Consider the following 15,144-nt stretch of genomic DNA (forward strand, 5'->3'; position numbering starts at 1 on the left):
CAAGCGGGTCCAGTCGTCGACCTCAAGGACTGAACTTGACTTCTTTCCTCTCTCTTCAATGGCAAGCGCTATGGTATGGTTCGATATATGCTGATAGCGACGCACATAGCAGGCTTGGCTCAATAAGGTCACTTGGCTGAAGCCATGCTTACCTCTGCGGTCCTGATCCTCCGTGTGCGGAGGATGACAAGAAAGAGTGCCGAACAACTGTCTGGCTTACCATGTGAATATTCCAAGTCAACCCCTCCTAAACGATTTCACTTTGCATGGCTAGTCTAATTCTATCACGACGTTGGGAATTGCTTCCCAATCATGCCACGAACTAATCCAAGACCTTGAGCTATAGACTGTTTGACTCCTCGCGCATGGGACTCGGTTGCTCGATCCTGAGATCTAGTCTTTTACACTGGCATTGTGGCTAATATCATGCGTATGTTAATAGGCATTTTTCTGAGTTGATTTGCTTCTATTCAGACGAAGTGATTTGCGTACGCGTGAGCCATCCACATTTCGCATCAGCGGAATCGCAGCGGTTTCATGCAATCGATTGTTCAAGCCTGAGATTGCCCTACCACAAACACTATGCGCACCCAGTCGCTTGGCAGGTATTGGTTGCACTATCTGCACCGAGTTCATGAAAGCAGATCACAACTGGTTAAATGAGGCCAATCGGTCACGGCCGGATCGTCCATATGCTGCAGCCATCTCAAGCATGACCTGCATCTGGACGCAAGACATTAGTACTTTGATAACCTCAGGGCGAGCGGCGCGTCCTGGGGGCAGATGTTTACGGCGACTATATTGCCACGCTCGGACAAGTGGGTGAAAGGGTATATGGTTCAGGATAACGACTGCGCAAAGACCACAAACTTTCGCTTGCCCTACTTGCGCGGGGTACAGCGTAATGTCTCAGCAACCTGTGATGCCAGATGTGACCCACTACGCGGTAGTCATGCTAGCGAAGCAATAAAAGCAATGGTCTTGCTTTACTCTTCTCATGTACTGAGTTGGCTGACCATATACAAGCAATTTGATCATGCAGACTTGCGAAGGAACCTACGATGGTTCATACTTTTTGTCCTATTGTACTGACGGGCGCTAGAGCAGTACCTCGAGTGGCTGCAGGTCATCCGGGATTTTCTTTTCCTTCTCTTTGTTTCACCGCGGGTAGGGAACCTTGCTTCTCCGCGACGAGCTCAGAGCAAGTAGGGAGCTAGAAGCTGTGACAGAGGGCTATGGAAAATGACAAGAATGCGGGAGTTTTACCTGATTTCTTTCCTTATTTGCGCAAGCTGAATAGTCTGATAGAAGTCTCCATGCAGTAGTGTTGCAGATGATTCCGCCAAGAACTACAACTTGACACCAAAAGAATTGCTCCAAGATAGTAACCCTCAGATGCACTGCAGATGATTTTTCAAGTCCTCGTGATGGAGAATGCCGGCTTAACTACAAGAAACATTGAAATGTATGTACTCCGTATGACTGGCTCATATGAGAATGTGTGGAGAAGAAAAAGCACTAAAGGGGGAGGGGGGGGGGAGGAAACAAAGACTTCCACAGCAATTGACTTGACGAATTGGAATCCGCTGAGGAAAGTGTTCTTTTTTCATCAGATATCTGAAAAGGAAGAATTCAGAGTAAATAATAAAAGAACCAGGACAAATTCAGTCCAGAGAATACATACTACTAAAGCTCTCCTCTCCCGAGTCTTTCTTTATGCGGAGGAGGGGAGATGAAGTGGAGGAACAGACAGGAAGGGGAAAAAAGCCCTCGGGACTTTACTTGGTTGGGTCGAGAGCAGCGGCAGGCCCAAAAGCCGCACCAACACTTTTGGGAGGCTGACTTTTTTTAGTGTCATCACTAAAAATTATCCTCACGGATAAACCTACTTTCCCCCTCTGTTCTTCCAAACTGCGGAGCTTCTTGCATCCCCAACCCACATCCCATCACCAAAACCTCCCTTGAACGTCATCCTCCGCATCCTCGTAAGACTTCTACTTCGGAAGTCTTCTTTTCTATCTAATTACTCACCCTTAACCCCGAGACGCGCACAGGAACTTCCCTTGGCGCGTTTCCCCGATTTCGAACAACCGCAATCATGGGTTCGTTTGCAACCCCTCTCTGTGGCCCTGCGCACTGTCGCAACCCACTTCTTCCTACCCCTCAGATGTGTCACTGGTACTGATGGCTATTTTATTTATGCAGCGCCCGGAAAGCAGAAAGCCCAGAAGATGTCGCTAGGCAACTTCTTGGCTGATGAGTGTAAGTCCTCATCGATAGCCCGTTCCCCCCACGGGGATGGCCTTTTGACTGATGAATATAGCCCTTGGCTCTTGGGCCGATGAGATGGACGACATGCCTTTGCCTGGTAAGTGCTCGTCGTTTGAATGTGATATCTCTCGCTACTTGCTAACCTGACGATGATTGATAGCCGGTACGTGGTCGGAGTTAGCCCCTCAGTCTCATTAAGATGCCGTTCCTTCTAATGACCTTCCAGCCCCTGCCTCGACCAGCTTCGGAGGCGACCGTCGCCCTGCTGGGCTTTCTTCTTCTGCCGGCTTCGGTAATGGATTTGGTGGTATGGTTCCTTGGCTGCAAGATAACATGGAGGGATATCCTGTCTGACGTGGTTTGATGAAAGAACGCGAGCGTGGCGGTTACGCCGTGAGAGAGCCCCTCCCTCTTCCGACTCAGCCCCCGTATACCGCTCACGTCGGCAACCTGTCCTTCGATGCGACTTCCGCCGACATCTCCGACCTCTTTGCCGACTGCGGCGTGACCAACGTCCGTGTTGTGGAGGACAAATTGAACAAGACCCCTAAAGGTTTCGGTTACGTTGAGTTCGAGACTGTCGATGGCCTGAAGAAGGCTCTCGACCTTTCTGGCAGTACTCTTCAGGGAAGAGCGATCCGTGTCAGCGTTGCTGAGCCCCGTAGGTGTCGCTACTCTTGGATGTTAGTACATGCTGGCTGACAATGCCCCCTAGCCAAGGAACGCGATGTCAAGGAGTTTGACTGGACTCGCAAGGGCCCTCTTCCGGAAGCCCCCCAGCGCCGTGTCCCCGAGCGCTCCAACTTCGACCGCTCCAACTTCGGGCGCAACATGGATAACATGTCCGATGCAGGCAGTGAACGTGGTGGTAGCAACCGCCGCAGCAACTTTGAAAGCGACGGCAAGTTCCGCGATTTCAACAACTGGGAGCGCAAGGGCCCTCTTTCTCCTCCCGCCAACGTGAGAGAAGGTCGTCCTCGCAGCAACGAAGGAGGACCCGGTTTCAGACGCAGCTCCCCCGCCTGGGGTGAGGGACGCGCCCACGAGGGGCCCTCCCATGAGGGACGTTCTCAGGACGGCTCTCGCCCTCCCCGCCGCGAATTCCAGGAACGCCAAGAACGCACGCCCACGGCTGCCGAGCTCGACAACTCCTGGCGATCCAGGATGCGCCCCGATCAGGCCAAGGAGCCGAGCAACCCCCCTTCGCCTGCTGCTGCCCCTGCCGCGCCTGCCGCTCCCAGCCGGCCCAAGTTGAACCTTCAGAAACGCACTGTGACTGAGTCCTCGTCAAGCCCCGCTGCCGGCGGCGAATCCAAGGCCAGCATTTTCGGTGGAGCTCGTCCCATTGATACCGCTGCTCGTGAGAAGGAGGTTGAGGAGCGTCGCCAACTTGCGATCCGCCAGAAGAAGGAGGCTGAAGAGAAGGCTAAGGCTGAGAAGGGCGACAAGCAGCGCGTCTCCAAGGAGCAGGGCAAGGGCGACAAGCCGGTGTCCACGGCTGACCCTAACGGAAGAGATGTTGCCGATACTCCTCAGGGTGGCAAGAACTTTGATATCCTCCGGCAGGCCGGTGAGGAAGAGAGTGGCGAGAAGGCTGAACAGGATCAGGGCGAGGATGCGGCTGCTAAGAGCGCCGAGACTGCCACCGATGCGGCTGCCAGCAAGACCAACGGTAGCTGGCGGAGCGCTCCCGCTGAGGCCCCGGCTGGAGCTGATGAGGAAGGCTGGAGCACGGTTGGCTCGGGGAGACAGCGCAACAACCGCCGTGGTGGCCGTACGTTCGCATAGATTCATCGATACCCCAGAGCTATTCATCACCTGACCAAAATATCGCGCTACTACCGCCGGAGCATCCCGGCCTGCGGCATTGGCTCCTGGCCGTAGGTTGGATCCGACATCTCTCCATGCGCTCACTCTCTTCAAATAGCCGGATTCGTTTTGGTTATGTCGGTGGCTAATTTGTTTTGATGACCCGTTGTCCTCACGTCTTTGACCATTCTCCCTTCCTTGTTCTTCCGATTGTCTGTTCCGGCTCGGTCTTCGACCAAAGCCTGGTTATTATTCTCAGTCAAGCATGTCGAAAAGTTTCCTTTTCCCCTTTTCCTAGTTTCTTCGGTTTCCTCTGAGCTAGCTATTCCCATGTACGTGGATGAACTGTTATACACCAATGATCATGATGGCTGATGTGAAGGAAGAAATGTATACGTTAACTGTTTCTGAATTATGCCCTCTCCTCTCCTGCATCGTGCTGCCATATCGCCCTTTATTGTCGACCCCATTCGGGATCCACGAGCGGCGCTTGAGGTCCTGCTCTTGTGCTTGATTGAGCTGGAGCGTGTACCAGCAACGGAATTCTTGAAAATGTGAACCGATGGCATTTAGAGATCTGATGGCTGACATGCAAGCTGGGGGGGGGGATCTCCTGAATGACCCGGCAACATCGTCTAGTACCTCAGCCACCACCCTGCATCAATGACCCGTTATGCCAGTGCATTGTCCACGTATGTCTTTGCCATGTTCAGATTAGGGCCCATGTGATTTTACTTGAGATTAGTGCAATAATAGAATGGCCTATTCCAAATCTATTGGACGGAGGTAGTCATCGAGGGTGGGTTTGAAGGAGATAGAAGCAATGAGATAGAGATAAGATACGACTGTGTTGATAGGGACTACTAATTTATTCCCTACTAGGTACTTAATCTCCTGCTATGCCAATCACCTGCACTGACAGCGCAGCTCTGCGATATTTTACCTAGTCGAGTTTAGCACCAAACAGCGTAAGCTGAATTGAACTGCAGTGAACTTGTCAGCTCAGCCCACCCTCTCCTTGCTTCTTTCGCAACCCCCTCCAATTCTTCCCCTCCCCTCCCCGAATGTCGCGGAGCTAATGAAGCTATTTAACTTTCCCTTAACCACTTTGGCCGGTCATAATGGGCGACTCGCACTTCCTACCTGACTTCTGACCTGACCTGCCTCTGCCGCGATCCCACCGGTGGAAACAATCAAGATGTTGGCGATCAGTCACAGCCCTCAACCATGGAAGCTCACTTTTCGCTCCTCTAAGAAATTTGTGACGTGGGTGGTCGCTGTTGCTTGTTTTACGGTGAGTGAGTGAGACAGACGATGGGTGGGCAAGCTGTGTGTGTGTGTGTGCTGTGCTATTGCTTGATACCTCTTTCCAAACCAACGGCTAATTGGCTTCCTATGTTTCTACCGCGCCAGGATGTTTTCATTTATGGCATGGTGCGATTATCTTACAGTGTCAATCGCTGGCGATTAGAATCAAATCACAAAAATCTGATGGAAAGGATTGACCTGCTAGATCGTTCCCATCTTGCCTATTGTCTTGAAGACGCGGGTGTCTGTGCCGGATGAGAGCCGTACGTTCAATTGACTTTCTCTTTCTCTTTCTTTGTGGCTGCGGTGGGAGCAATACCTTTCTGACACACTCTGTCACACAGTACAGCAATGGATGTCAATCATGCTTGCTGCTTTTGGGGGTGGTATATTCTTTGGGTCTCGTGAGTTCACAGCATCCCACTCGTGGTAGACTATGCTGGGGGGGAGGTCAACCTGAGATCTAACCACATCACTCCCCATTAGCTATCTTCGGGTACTTCGCAGACAGAAGTTCATCGCGCCAACTACCCTTTATGATCGGCTTATTCGCTCTCGGTGGAACAACCGTAGTGTTCTGGTTCGCCAGCTCGGTGGCATCGCTGGTGATCGCGCGGGCTTTGCAGGGGTTGTCTGCTGCTGTGGTGTGGACCGTCGGCATGGCGCTTGTTGTGGACACGGTGGGCAAGGATCAGGTCGGGGCGGCGATGGGATATGTCTCTATGGCTTTGACGGTTGGGACTGTATTCGGGCCGTTTATTGGTGGTGTCATGTACGTTGCCGCATTCGCATTCATACTACTGGGGAGAGGGTCTGGGGTGGTGGCTAATTATCTTTTCCACGCAGGCTCTCCCGGCTCGGGTACCATTCGGTATTCCTGTTGGCAATTGCTCTGATCGCGGTAGACATCGTGCTCCGACTGGTCATGATCGAGCAAAAGACCGCCGTGAAGTGGCTTCCATCCACGGCGGCGGCGGAGGAGGAGTCGCGTGGACTGCTGGGTGAGAGCACTGGGTACGGCGCGCTCATTGAGCACGACGGCAGTACAAGCTCGCTAGCACCCCCGGGTGACATGCTCCTCGAGTCGTCGGCTGAAGATGGCAGTGAGCCGGACTCGTGCGGCAAAGCGTCGTCAGTGCCCGGGATTGTTCGCTTGATATGTTCGGGCAAGTTGATGGTCGTCCTGGTGGCGACTGTTGTCGATGCCATCTTGTACTCTTCTTTCGACACGGTACGTGGGGTTCGAGTCATTGTATCGCCTCCCGCTTCGTGCAGCCATTGACAATGATCCAGGTGCTTCCACTCTACGTCATGAAGACATTCGACTGGGGCCCGATGGGAATAGGCTTATGCTTCCTACCGCTGTTCGCGCCATCCTTCGCTTCTCCTTGGATCGGTATGTCTCACTCTGCTTGTCGTGATTCCCCAGCATTCCAGGTCGAGCTAACCTTGAGAACCATAGGCGACGCCGTCGACCGCCTCGGGGCCCTACAGGTCGCCTTTTTCGGCTTCTTGCTCGACTGTCCTACCTTCCTGCTTTTCCAGTTCGTGACGGAGAACACAGTCCAGCACCAATTTCTGTTGGTGGTCTTTCTTCTGCTGGCTGGAGCCGCATCAACCCTACAGATGGTCGCGCTGATGGTGGAGGTGGGCCGGGTCACAGAGCGATATGAGCAGGACTATCCGGGCATATTCGGCCAGCAGGGAGGGACTGCGCGGGCATATGGATTATTCAATGTCGCGTGGTCTGGGGGCCAGGTGCTCGGGCCTCTGATGGCGGGTCTTTTGGTTGACCAGGCTGGCTGGGCGACTATGGTGTCGACGTTTGGAGTTATGAGTGGAGGAATTGCGGTGGTGATTGCGCTGTCGAACCGGAAGGTGATGGAAGGGGTGGTGGGAGAGAGCAAAAGCTGAGGAGGAGGTTCGATCAGACATACATATTGGTTTATTAGTGGATTAGGGCCATCGTCATGTCAGAATGCGATGTCCTACTTATTCAGGGACGCTGCCATATTGCCAGTGATTGAGAGTGTTGTGTTGTGTCACTGCGGATTGGTCTGTGCAGTGATATATACTAGCCTTGGGTTGAGAGAGTATGACGAGACATGATGCATGTGAATGAAGCGCTGCACAAGGTTTTCTTCAGAGCCCATCTTCTACAAATCAAGAGCCATTATTAGGACCGTCCAACATATCCAGTGATATCCCCGTTGTTGTTAGCCAGTCAGTGTACAGTAAGTACTTCGTAACTGTTTGTCTGATCGATAAACTTACTTCCCCGCACCACCAAAAATTTAGCCCGCGGAACTAATTTTTCTTCATTTGCCAAACTTCGCCGCCCACCAGCCCAACTGATCCCCTCGCAACATACAACTCTTCCTGTGTCCTTGTCGGCTTTCCTTGCCTGCTTAACTGGCTCCCTCACCGCGCGTCTTTGCATTCCTGCTGCGACGAGGCCTGATCCCATCGTCCAGTATGGCCATCGTCCCCGTTGACACGACCCTCCAAGTGCCCCCTCGGGACCCTCCACCGGAGGCACCCCCCGCGGTGGCCGTGACGCCCTGCGACCCCTGGCCAGCGCCGTATTACTTCGAGGGGGGGCTGCGCCGCGTGAAGCCCTACCACTACACGTACAACACTTACTGCAAGGAACGGTGGCGCGGACGGGAACTGCTGGACATCTTCCTATCGGAATTCCGCGACCGACCAGCTGAGTATTATGTATGCGCGCGCGCCTCTCTTTCCCGTAAACTCTACCACCCCGACTAATTTTCTCCGGTGACGATAGAAAAAAGCCCTGGAAACCGGCCTCGTCTGCGTCAACGGTAAACCCGGAACGCCGCACACGATCGTGAAGAACGGCGAGATCATCTCGCACACGCTGCACCGACACGAGCCGCCGGTGACGGGCAAGGAGATCGGGATCATCCACGAGGACGAGGATCTGATCGTGATCGACAAGCCGGCGGGGGTGCCGGTGCACTCGGCGGGGCGGTACCACTACAACTCGGTGCTGGAGATCCTGCGCTCGCAACGGCACCCGGAGTGGGTGCCGCGGCCGTGCAACCGACTCGACCGACTAACCTCCGGGGTGATGTTCCTGGGGAAGCACGCCAAGGCGGCGGAGGTGATGTGCGAGAAGCTCAAGGCGCGCACCCTGCAGAAGGAGTACGTCGCGCGCGTCAAGGGCCGGTTCCCCGACGGGGTGGTCGTGTGCGATCAGCCCATCATGTCGGTCAGTCCCAAGGTCGGGTTGAATCGCGTCCGGGCCACGGGCAAGGAGGCGAAGACGAAGTTTCGGCGGTTGGCGTACTTTCCCCCTTCGGCCGCCCGGGGAAGTGACGAACCCTCCTCTTCTTCGAGGGAGGAGGAGGAGGATGATGAGAGGCAGAGACGGGTGGCGACGCCGCCGCCCATCTACGCCAATGAAGAAGAAGGCTACAGTATCGTGCACTGCCTGCCGCTGACAGGCCGCACGCATCAGATCCGCGTGCACCTGCAGTTCCTGGGCCACCCCATCTCCAACGACCCCATCTACTCCAACCGCAAGGTCTTCGGCCCGGAGCTCGGCAAGAATGACACCTCGGCCGACCGCGACCAGGAGCTGATCGCCCGCTTGTCGAATATGGGCAAGACCGAAACCGCCGCCGACAGCACCACCACCACCACTACGACAGAGGCCACGAGCTACCGCACGCACCTGACCGCCGCGCCGCTGGTGCCGCCCGGCACGGACTCGTCCGTCGTCGAGGAGATCATGTCGCGCGAGCACGAGGCCGCCGTCGAGCGGTACCACAAGCGCAAGGGCGAGCGGCTGTCCGGCGAGCGCTGCCCCGTCTGCGACACGGAGCTGTACACGGACCCCAGCCCCGAGGAGCTGGGTATCTTCCTGCATGCCGCCGCGTATGCCGACAAGGGCGCCGATGGCTGGAAGTACACCAGCAAGATGCCCAGCTGGGGCCTGCCGCCCAAGGGCATGGACGGGCCCCGCGAGATGCCCGACTGGGTCGATGTCCCGGAGGATGAGGAGATTGTCATCGGCTACGGCACGGTGCCGGAGATTGGCGGGGATGGTGAGGGCGAGGACAAGGAGAGGAGCATCCCTGCCTTGGTCCAGGGTGTCGGTTTGGTGGATATTTCGGCGGAGAGGCAGGCACACGAAGCTGCTACTGCTGCTGCTGCTGCTGCTGCCGCCGAAGTTCTCCCTACAGAGACAAGAGTTGGCGCGGAAGCAACAGCTTGATTTTTTTTTGGGGGGGCATGGGTATTGATTGGTATGACGTTTTGCATTGGACTCCGACATGGAACGAGTTGGTAGTACATACATAATCTTTCAGCAGTTCTCGTAGACACGCAAATAGACGGTTCCCACACACTACAAGACTTACAAGACTAGATCATCATAGACAGCCCCGGCTAAAGTCACTGCATGGAGGAAGGAATGAAACCTACCTCCAACCAACCCCTACTTACATCCTGAAGTAACGTTTCCTACACTCTACGATCTATCTTCGGAGCTTACAAAATCACCAACGACCCAACAAATACTACCTAACCATCAGTCATCAAGGCATCTACAAAGAAAGGAAAAAAAAAGATTCCCAGACCAGCAGCACCAGCCAAGCCACGCGCGCATCGCATTGATAATTTCTCGAACAACTAAAGTTAACCCCAGCCTAGCAAGGTTATCTCTCTCTCGCTCCGTAACAAAAAGCCCCGCGCCATGACACACCCCCCTCTTTCCCCCATAGGAACCCCAGACGAAGGAACAAGCACAGCAAGTTCTCCATCCATCGAGACATTAGGGGAAAACAAAGGAGAAATACCACCGATATCATCACTTGATTGAAAAGTTCCCCAAATGATACCGGTGAGCCCGAGAACAAGACGTTTTGTGGATTTTCTTTTTTCTTTGTGGAACCAGAAAAAGAGTATATTCATGGATCATTGATAATTTTTTTCCCTTCAAGAGAAGAAAGTTCGTGTAAGTGAAATGTTTTGGATTTTTTAAATGACGTAGGATATCAAGAGAGAAAAAAAAGGGGAGGGCGGAAGCGGAGGTTAGGGAAAAAGCTTTCTTTACATTATCATTCCATAAATAGGTCTTTCTTTTTTGTATTTTAAGATAAGAAAATCCATTTAAGCCTCAGTGGTGACACGGCCCTTGGGGTTGGTGACCTTGACGCCGAGAGCCTTGGCCTTGGCAATGATGTCGACACGCTTGCGGGAAGAGACGGCGGAGGCGATCCTATTTGCAATAGATTAGAATCTGTGTTCGACGAAAGGGTATTCGTTCATGGAGGAAAATGCGTACTCAGCAGCGTAGGTGCGGTTGTGCATGAGAAGAAGCTCAACGTCCTTGGGGTTGTGGACAAGGAAGGCCTTGTGGCCGGAGGGCATCATGTGCTTGGTCTTCTTGTTGCTACCGTAACCGATCTATACATTTAAGTCGAATTAGTCGGCGGTTCATGGTATCCTCACAGCTGTGATTTCCTCTAGGACGCGCAACGTACCGAGGGCATGGGGATGTTGCCCTTGAAGCGTCTACGGACGCGGTTGTCGATACCCTTGGGCTTGCGCCATGACTCCGGCACGCACTTGAAGCGGTCGGACTGGTGGCGGAAGAAACGCTTGGTGCCTGTAGAGACGCAAGTTTGTCAATGATAATGTCCTCTCGTGGTGTGATTGATGTGGTCCGGTGTGTTCGCCGCGATGGGGAATGTAGCTCAGTTCGAGTTTTTTTTTTTGGTTCGGATGGTCAGTCAATCGGCGGCCAGTAAGGGCTTGCGTCGAAGTCTCGTATTTTGCTCAGATTGTCGCATGTATTCTTGGTGAATGGTAGACTGAAGTCGAGATTCTCCCGTCCGATCGCTCATATGGTCATGAAAACAGATTCCTCCGCCGAATTCAAAACTATTGTTCGCAATCAAATTGTCCTCCTCGTGATGGTCGGTATCAGATCGTTCACTCGTGCTAGACTGCTGAGAAAAAGAAACCGCCGATTGACTACCAAAAAAGACTGACTCGACTGGCTCCGACTCCCGGCAGGACGTGGTGGGCAAGCATGAGGATTCAAGGACAAGGTATCAACGTACGCTTCTTGACGATGGGGACGTGCTTCTTTGCGAGGACCATCTTGACGCGGATTCGAATCAGTAACAGAGCAGACCAACGGCAAGCACCCAACACATACCTTGTCGTCTTCTCGCGGGCTGGCGCTGGGAGTTGTCGTAGGGGTCGAAATTCGGTCTCGAGATTTCGCGCTCAGGTTTGGCCGCCCGAGCAAGACTCGCCCTAGTGGCTTCGCTTAGCGAGACTAACCCATTCCGTGTGTTAGGGCTCGCCCCGCGTGCCCTTGTCGGATGCCGCTGTATCGGGTTAGCGCCCGTCTGCTTTGGAGCAATTAGTTAGTTATCCATGTGAATGACTAATTGTCTCTGTTTTATGCATAGAATTTTACGGAGTACACCGAAGCTCATTATTTACTGCAGTCGCAGATCAACCCGCGATCCGTTGCTTGTGAAGATCCCTTCCATCACTTCCAGGTCTGCCAGCGCCTGTTCTGGTCGCAACAGCGCTTGTACCGCACCGTCCCGGATCGAGGCAGCAAACCCAGCAACCTCGTGGTTGACTCCCCGGCCGTCAAACGGCACGTCGAAGTGCTCTCCATTGACCGTGACCTGGTCGAAATTCAACGTCACCGTACCTTGAGCACAGTCAAACTCAAACAGGAAATCATTGAACGCCGACCCATATGACATCGTAATTGCCCCAGATGCACCCGACTTGGTCTGCACTACCGCGTCCACCGTGTCCATAGGGGCCAGATACTCCTGCAAGAGACACGACTGCGCGGACACCGCGGCCAGACCATCGTGCTGTCCGAGGATCAGCCGCAAGCCCGCAACGAGGTGAATGCCGCCGTCAAGCACAAATCCGCCCTGGTGGGCTGGTGTGCGACGCCATTCCGTCTCTGTTTTTGTCATAGTCAGCTTGCCGGCAGTTCTTTGCTACTCGTAACCTTCATCCTGGACCTTGGAGGCAGGAAATTCCTTACTGTAGTACTTGAAATCGGTCTTGATCAGACTGCGCACGCTCACTCGGAAGTTCTTCACTCCGCCCAACTTGCGCACCTCTTCGGCCGTCCGAATGAACTTGGCCAGGTACCGATAATTCTCCGCAACGGCCCACAGAGTCTTGGTGGTGTCCACATTAGCTTCATACCACTGCAGCAGCTCCTGAGCGGTGGCCAGGTCCTTTGCGATAGGCTTCTCAGACAGCACATGTTTCCCCGCGGAAAGAGCCTGCTTGATGTACTCAGGCTGGGCGAGAATCGGTAGACTGCGCCGACCTCTTAGTTTCCAATGCTTAGTTACTCAGAAAAGCAGTCACTCACGCTATGATGACAGCTTGAATGTCATCTCGAGCCAGAAGATCCATGTAGCTTTTGCCGGTCCCTGCATCCTCCGAGTATAGATCTACACCATCCACTCCCGTGGCAAGACTCTGTGCTGACTGGAGGGAGCGGGAGAAGATTGCCTTGAGCGTCAAGTCAGGCGATGCACGAGCTACAGGCTGCAGATCGATGCGTTAGCTGCAAAGTCGAAAATCTGCACGGGAGGGACAGCTGCGGGATCGTACCAAGTGCTCTTCCTTAGCAAAGATGCCTGTGTGCTCTGTCAGTGGATGCGAAAGCTCAAGCTTCGGGCAGAATACCACCTACCACTACCAATAATAGCGACTCCAATAGACATATTGAACGAGAGCTTCCTGAAAACTGAGTATACGAACGTTGGAAGGTATGGCGATGGCAGAGCAGAATGGGGGAGCAGTAGGTACAGTAAGTTAGGTGGAATGAGAGGGGCCCTGAAGTGGGTCTGCATCCGAACTATAGTATTTCCTGGCACGCCGCCGCGGGGTTCCTCAAATAGACTCAAACGATGATGCCATTCGAGAGTCACACAACAGGGATAAATAATGATTACGCGTTAACCGTAGAGGAAGCCAATAAGGAATATATATAGACATTAATGCAATCGCCTTCTACAACTTATGCAAGAAGTACCAGTGTGTCAGATAGAACGCCCATCGCCGTAACACGATGCAAAATCATCACTCATTAATCAGGGTGACCCATTCATCCACCAGGTCATATCGCATGTCAAACTCGCAAAGTTGAGCCAAGTGACCAAGCGCCAAGAAAACCAACAGGAGTAATGGGGTATAAGACTGGGAAGTCAACTGAAACCACAGACAGAGAACCAGTATAAGAGAGGCACAGAAAGGGGTATAGTCCGGGGTGTCCACAATCCGTGCGCCTGGATCCATCACATCGCTAGCCCACCATCGCTCGAATCCTTTCAACTCGTTCCATCGCTTTCTCCAGTCGTTCCAGACGGGTCCTCTTCTCGACGTCCCGGCGCTCCAGGACTGCCACCCGCTCCTCCAGTCTTGCTCTTGCCTTGCGCTCCTGCGCGACCATCTCATTCGCCTGACTGAATAGTTGCGCTGTGAGTTCCTCCAGTTCGGTGCTCGCCTGTGACAATTGTGTCTCCGCGGCTTTGCGCAAGCTCTGTTCCCGATTGAGCGCATTCTGTAAAGCTAATGTTTCCTCGTAGCTGGGAATCGGTGGCGGTGAGATAACTGGCTGGGCTTGGGTCGTGCTCGGGGCGCCAGGTCGGCGGGAGGGTAGGAGAGAGGTCAGCGTGGATAAGCGCCCGCTATGTTGGCCCTGTGACTTTGGGGAGGTCTGCAACGATGGAGGCGACATTGATAAATCGGTTATTCTATTGAGTTGAATCGACGAGGTAGACGAGACGGAGGAGCCATTTCGTGAACTCTGAGTGGTGGATTGAGCGCGGAGTCGACGTATCTCTTCTTCATATTCGGCCATCCTCTCGGCTGGTGGTTGGGACGCAGGCCTCGTTAGCCATGACAGTACTGGAAGCCGCTGCGGTCCGATCGATAGTCCTTACCCATCTGTGTCGCTTGGACGTTGAGAAATTCAAGCTGCCCCTCTAATTCCTTGACGCGAGATTGTGCTTGACCGGCTGGTGTGCCTTGCGCGGAAAATCGGTCAGATCCACAGGTCGGACAGGATTTGTCTGAAATCATCCCGACGGCGTTTGTCATCGTGGGCAGGGTACCGACCAGCAAAGTGGACGCCAGAGCCGTGGTCGTCGTAGTCGACATAATTCGTGAAGCATGAGATCGAAAGGCCGATAAAGAACGAAATATGAACAGCAATCTCAGGGGAGAGAATCGTGAAACTGAGTTGCGGAAATGAAGGAGGCCGGACCGTGTCGCAGGAGGCGGAAGTTGAGACTTGAGAGTCGACGTTGATGAAACCTAGCGGTAGGGGTAAATGGAACACAGCAGGCGATTATAAATGATGGACAGAAGGAAGAAAGAAATAGAAAGATGCCAAGCAGAAAAAGGGCCAACCAAAGAGGGGATTAAAGGAGTGACTTGGCTGGGGGAAACTCAGTTGGTAAGGGGAGAAAAGAGAGGTCGGAGGAGCAAGAAACGAGGAGAACTAAGAATAACAACAATAGCAGGCGGTGGGGGGGGATGGGGGGAGAAAGAGAACCGCTGGCTGCAGGTGGATATTCGAATGTCAATAGTCAGATCTGTTGTATGCAGGGACTCTTGGATAAGTTGGATCGAATCAATTGTCACTCCCGAATATCAAAGAATGATATGCCTTTGTCATCATTCTTCATGTCATGGGTCGACAGTATTTGTCTTCCCTGTCTG

The 15,144-nt window shown here is 53.5% G+C and overlaps 6 protein-coding genes across 6 annotated transcripts; 3 read left to right on the top strand and 3 right to left on the bottom strand.

Annotated features, from left to right (window-relative positions):
- Positions 1-2,313: 2,313 nt before the first annotated feature.
- On the top strand, positions 2,314-4,059 carry BP01DRAFT_376933 (translation initiation factor 4B; the record flags this gene model as incomplete). Its single annotated transcript, XM_025576978.1, has 4 exons — positions 2,314-2,368; positions 2,498-2,578; positions 2,642-2,932; positions 2,987-4,059. The coding sequence occupies 4 exons, from the start codon at positions 2,314-2,316 to the stop codon at positions 4,057-4,059; spliced, it is 1,500 nt and encodes a 499-aa protein (XP_025427594.1).
- Positions 4,060-5,597: 1,538 nt separating this feature from the next.
- Positions 5,598-7,568, top strand: BP01DRAFT_360261 (MFS transporter). Its single transcript, XM_025575880.1, has 6 exons — positions 5,598-5,651; positions 5,733-5,792; positions 5,875-6,160; positions 6,235-6,619; positions 6,682-6,784; positions 6,851-7,568. The coding sequence occupies exons 3-6, from the start codon at positions 5,925-5,927 to the stop codon at positions 7,300-7,302; spliced, it is 1,176 nt and encodes a 391-aa protein (XP_025427595.1). The 5' UTR covers positions 5,598-5,651; positions 5,733-5,792; positions 5,875-5,924; the 3' UTR covers positions 7,303-7,568.
- Positions 7,569-7,728: 160 nt separating this feature from the next.
- BP01DRAFT_327378 (pseudouridine synthase family protein) lies at positions 7,729-9,794 on the top strand. The gene is made up of 2 exons (XM_025572909.1): positions 7,729-8,109; positions 8,177-9,794. Exons 1-2 carry the CDS (start codon positions 7,864-7,866, stop codon positions 9,629-9,631), a joined length of 1,701 nt encoding a protein of 566 aa, XP_025427596.1. The 5' UTR covers positions 7,729-7,863; the 3' UTR covers positions 9,632-9,794.
- A 124-nt stretch (positions 9,795-9,918) lies between these two features.
- On the bottom strand, positions 9,919-10,585 carry BP01DRAFT_165388 (uncharacterized protein). The gene is made up of 2 exons (XM_025570733.1): positions 10,472-10,585; positions 9,919-10,351 (listed from the first exon to the last, which is right to left on the bottom strand). The coding sequence occupies exon 2, from the start codon at positions 10,327-10,329 to the stop codon at positions 10,054-10,056; it is 276 nt and encodes a 91-aa protein (XP_025427597.1). The 5' UTR covers positions 10,330-10,351; positions 10,472-10,585; the 3' UTR covers positions 9,919-10,053.
- On the bottom strand, positions 10,213-13,234 carry BP01DRAFT_418623 (60S ribosomal eL32 domain-containing protein). Its single transcript, XM_025579344.1, has 10 exons — positions 13,112-13,234; positions 13,030-13,055; positions 12,785-12,963; positions 12,446-12,729; positions 11,928-12,361; positions 11,484-11,523; positions 10,902-11,026; positions 10,703-10,824; positions 10,467-10,636; positions 10,213-10,347 (listed from the first exon to the last, which is right to left on the bottom strand). Exons 1-9 carry the CDS (start codon positions 13,140-13,142, stop codon positions 10,528-10,530), a joined length of 1,350 nt encoding a protein of 449 aa, XP_025427598.1. The 5' UTR covers positions 13,143-13,234; the 3' UTR covers positions 10,213-10,347; positions 10,467-10,527.
- Positions 13,235-13,348: 114 nt separating this feature from the next.
- On the bottom strand, positions 13,349-14,934 carry BP01DRAFT_360267 (uncharacterized protein). The gene is made up of 2 exons (XM_025575881.1): positions 14,364-14,934; positions 13,349-14,289 (listed from the first exon to the last, which is right to left on the bottom strand). Exons 1-2 carry the CDS (start codon positions 14,578-14,580, stop codon positions 13,724-13,726), a joined length of 783 nt encoding a protein of 260 aa, XP_025427599.1. The 5' UTR covers positions 14,581-14,934; the 3' UTR covers positions 13,349-13,723.
- Between the last annotated feature and the right edge of the window lie 210 nt (positions 14,935-15,144).

Source organism: Aspergillus saccharolyticus (genome assembly GCF_003184585.1).
Source record: "Aspergillus saccharolyticus JOP 1030-1 unplaced genomic scaffold BP01scaffold_45, whole genome shotgun sequence".
Lineage (NCBI taxonomy): Eukaryota > Fungi > Ascomycota > Eurotiomycetes > Eurotiales > Aspergillaceae > Aspergillus > Aspergillus saccharolyticus.